This window comes from Sitodiplosis mosellana, unplaced genomic scaffold (genome assembly GCF_009176505.1).
Source record: "Sitodiplosis mosellana isolate CC-2019 unplaced genomic scaffold, AAFC_SMos_1.0 Smas_scaffold_1741, whole genome shotgun sequence".
Lineage (NCBI taxonomy): Eukaryota > Metazoa > Arthropoda > Insecta > Diptera > Cecidomyiidae > Sitodiplosis > Sitodiplosis mosellana.
In genome coordinates, this window is record NW_022596983.1 from 1 (window position 1) to 3987 (window position 3987).

Here is a 3987-nt window from a genome sequence, read left to right on the forward strand (position 1 = left end):
TTACTTTTGTTTTGGTCTGTCAGTTTTCGGCCTTTTGACCGGTTGTTAAACAGCAGTATAATCTATGGAAATTTAACATTTTAGACTGTAACTTTTTCGATTGAAATATCAATTTGCTAGCTGAGCATCGGTGCCTAGGGTTTACTATGGTCCAAAACAGTGCGTTCAACACAATTTAGTACCGTCTTGCATCATTCAGAGTTGTTCATGGCCATCAATAAGATTTTAGGCAATTTAGTACATTTTAGTACATTTTTAGCGATATTTTAGTAATTTCGGAACTTTGCCTGCAAAGCTCTTTGGCAGTGCTAAAAAGTTGCTTCAAGTACCATTGCTCTATTTCGATCGGTTGAGGAGTTAATCGACTTCAAAAAATGATCGAAAATATTGTTTAGTACCCAAAATTGATTTTGAGCAAATGAAGTGTACTGGATGTGGTTCTTTCGAGTTTATGTGTTCAAAAGATTTGTTTTATTTTTCTTTGGCTTCAATTTTGTCGAAGAAAGTAAGTGAAAAAAATGTACACTGTGCGAGTTATGGTAAAAAAAACTGAAAAAATTGACCTTTTTCGGACATTTGGTGCCCTAGCACCCACCAAATGTGATTTTTTGGATAGGATATGTTGATAAAATTTGTTCATTGAACCTTCAACTACAACTTTGCTTAAGAGTGATAGCTGCTATCACCCATATTAGACGAGTTATTGACCAAAAACTGAAGAGGTCAACTTTGAAAATTCCCCTGAATCTCATAAACCACCTAAGTCGACCCGTGTGGAAAATTTTTGACTGACTAAAAGTGATTGCCTCGAACAAAATAAGCAACTGCAGTTAACTTTAATCACAAATCACTCTTAGTCAAAATGTCCCAAATTAGTCGGCTGACTGAAAGAATAATTAAACGTGATTGTCTCCATACAAAACGCATGATTTCAATCAACTTAGCCAGTTTTAGTTGTGTATCACTACATACAGTTACATACAACTGAGTGACTGTTAGTCATTTTATTTGCACACGGGGATAAAAAGAAAATGCCAACAGAAATTTCAAAACCCAGCTGGGGTTTTACTCGGCTATGGTGATACTATCACCCCATACTAGCCGTTTCTCTGACCTATGACTTTTCTTTTTTTTTTGTTGCACTGTGAAATACAGATTTACAGGCAATAACATATTATTAACTAAACTTAATAACATAATAATAACGGCCGATATATTGGTCCAACATAACATAATAATAACGTTATTAAGATTCAGCATAATAATGACATAATATGTTATGCATTATATCGGGTGTTATCTTAATAAATCCTAAGATTCGGCGGTAATAACATTTTATTACCTATAATAATAACATATTATTAAGATGGATTTATTAACTCAATTAATAACATATTATTAAGATGCAATTTTAATAACGCTTTTTTCGCGCATTTTTTTCACCGGAGTACTAAAAAGTTGATTTTTCACTGCGGAGTACACAGTACACACATGAATTTTTGCACTGTTGCAATGAAATTAAAATGACTCTTTGAAACGGAATTATCATGTATTGAACTTAACCATTAAGTTTAGGAAATCGCCAGTCCCGACCTTGAAAGGATCAATTTACCATATTTTGTCTGCATTGTTATAGGTGCGTACACCATACACTGTACACCCGTAGTGAAAAAAAAATCCAGTGCTTTTTTTCTCTCCAGCTAGGGAAAAGAATGCGCGAAAAAAGCGTTATTACACAGTCAAAAATGATTGTCTAGCTTTAGGCGGAAATACGGCTGGTAGACGCACCCAGACGGTTTTACATACAATTCCGCCGTCATTAGACGCTTTTCCGCCTAGTATGTACATTGTACATATATATAGCAATATGTATCTGTCAACGTTGTTTGACGTATTGCTTTGTTTACTATGATCGATTCACTTTATTTACCGGCTCTTTCGTAAAAAAATGTAAAAAATGGAATATATTGTTCGAGTAAAATATCAAAACACTACAAAATTTGTGGTTTTAAGTGAAAACGAGTTGGAATGGCAGAAGTTTGTTGATAGAGGTAATTCAGTTTCTCATAGACTGATTTTTTTTCAAGTGATTCGTCAAATTTAATAAATCGAATGGGTTGTTTTCTTATTTTAGGATTGGCACTCTTTGGAACGAAAATATCCGAACGAAGTACTGTTTATTTGCGCGATAATATCGGAACGGATATTCCAAGTAAAATGTTCATGCAAATCATAAAAAACTTTTGCCGCGGAAGCAACTTTTATGTCGAAATCAAACACAAATCAAATCAGAACAATAACGACGAGCTGGTGACACCAGAGGCAAGTCATTTTCTTGTCCATTTTCCATCAATAAAATCTTAAAAATGTTCTTTTTCTATAATTTTAGCAAATTGAAACTTATTTCAAGTCGAAGAACAAGCAACACTTTCTGGACAGTGAGCATGCGGCAAAACAATTGGACGATGCATTGCCACTTAACGTAAACGAACGGCAGGAATTGATACGAATTTTGGCTGATTTTATTGTTGAGAAATTCGGGTTCAAACCTTCAGCGTATCAAAAATCGTCAGTAGCCAAGGCCACAGTTATCATCTTCCCTCGTCTGAAATACAAAAACAGCACGACTGGTGGAACAGTTCGTATTACATGGGCTTAAAGTGTTTGATCAAATATAATGAACTAATAACAATTTTTTTCAGGATTTACTGATCAAAGGAGATAATGGCTGGTTGAATAAAAGAATAAAATACCTTCGAGAGGTGAAAAACAAGTTGGATAAGAGTGCAATGAATCAGCTTAACGTGAGTCAGTCCAATCAAGACAGTGCGATTGAGCCAAATATTGAAAATGAATCGACTGCTAAAGAGGATGTGGTGTTTTTGAAATCATTGATTGTCACGGAAGAAAATATGGCCATTTTTGCTGAAAAACTCAACTTCACCCGTGAATATCGACTGAAGCTACTATTGGATAAGGAAATTCACTTGAAGGAATGGTTTCCTTACTTTTTCACGCATCCACAGCTGGTAAAGTTTACTTCGTATAACAGATTTCATTCAATTTTCTTCAATATATTCGATCTTTCACAGATTTTGATGGAATTTTCTCAAGCAAATCCCACAGTCAATGCATCTGTTTTTGTGAACGAGTGGCCAAGCATTAGCCAGCAACTACGTGGAATTTTGGCTAACCACTACAAACAGAAAACTTTCAAAACTGATTGGTCGGCTGAAATTGAAGACGTTTTGGTTGTATTGAAACTGTTTCCTACTAATCAAGTTGGTCGCAATGTCATTGCATCGATTCCGAATTTCAATAAATCGATGAATCAATTCATTCACTTTGAACCGGTAGCTAATCTGATCTTCACCAAATTTCAGAATGTTTTATAAATGTGTTCATAATTTTCAGCTGAATGCAGCACCGTTGCCGGGAAAAAAAGGGTTTCCACACATTGTCGCATGCGGCACTTCCATGAATGATATCAAGTACTATTTTATTCAAATTGAAAACCTAGTTTTTCCAGTAAGTGAAATAAATTTAGTGTGATTTATCAGTATTATAGAGCAACATTAATCGAATAAATTTGATAAAATTTGTGTATTCAAATCAATTTTGCTAATTTTATATTGCTTTCTTAAGGTTCCTGAGACTTTCACATTCACTCAAACGTTTGATTTATATTTCAAACTACATAAAATCTTCAATCAAACTTTTGAGCCAGCGTTGGTTAACATGATGACATTTATTCAACACGCAATTTTCAAAATGCCAGAGAACGGTGTGAAGCCAACAAATCGTATGGATGAAGTAGCTAATATGTTGACTGAAAACTGATTCTTTTCTTGATTATCCGTTGAAATGTCATGTTCCTATCAGACCTTAATTAACTCAAGTTCATGTGTTCACTTTAATTCTCTAAATTCAACGATGGATCTCTTTTTTCCTGACTTTTAGTCAAAGTTTCTGTTGTTTTTTTTTTTT

General features: G+C 34.3%; 1 protein-coding gene across 1 annotated transcript; it reads left to right on the plus strand.

Moving 5' to 3' along the window:
* Positions 1 to 2404: 2404 nt before the first annotated feature.
* Positions 2405 to 3552, plus strand: LOC129571243 (uncharacterized). The gene is made up of 4 exons (XM_055451011.1): positions 2405 to 2638; positions 2703 to 3029; positions 3093 to 3353; positions 3415 to 3552. The coding sequence occupies exons 2-4, from the start codon at positions 2790 to 2792 to the stop codon at positions 3550 to 3552; spliced, it is 639 nt and encodes a 212-aa protein (XP_055306986.1). The 5' UTR covers positions 2405 to 2638; positions 2703 to 2789.
* The last annotated feature ends 435 nt before the right edge of the window (positions 3553 to 3987 follow it).

Coding starts and splice junctions, on each gene's coding strand:
- LOC129571243 (XM_055451011.1), top strand. CDS start 2,790: ATGAATCAGCTTAACGTGAGTCAGTCCAATCAAGACAGTGCGATTGAG. Junction 3,030..3,092: donor TTTTCACGCATCCACAGCTG/GTAAAGTTTACT, acceptor GATCTTTCACAG/ATTTTGATGGAATTTTCTCA. Junction 3,354..3,414: donor AATTCATTCACTTTGAACCG/GTAGCTAATCTG, acceptor CATAATTTTCAG/CTGAATGCAGCACCGTTGCC.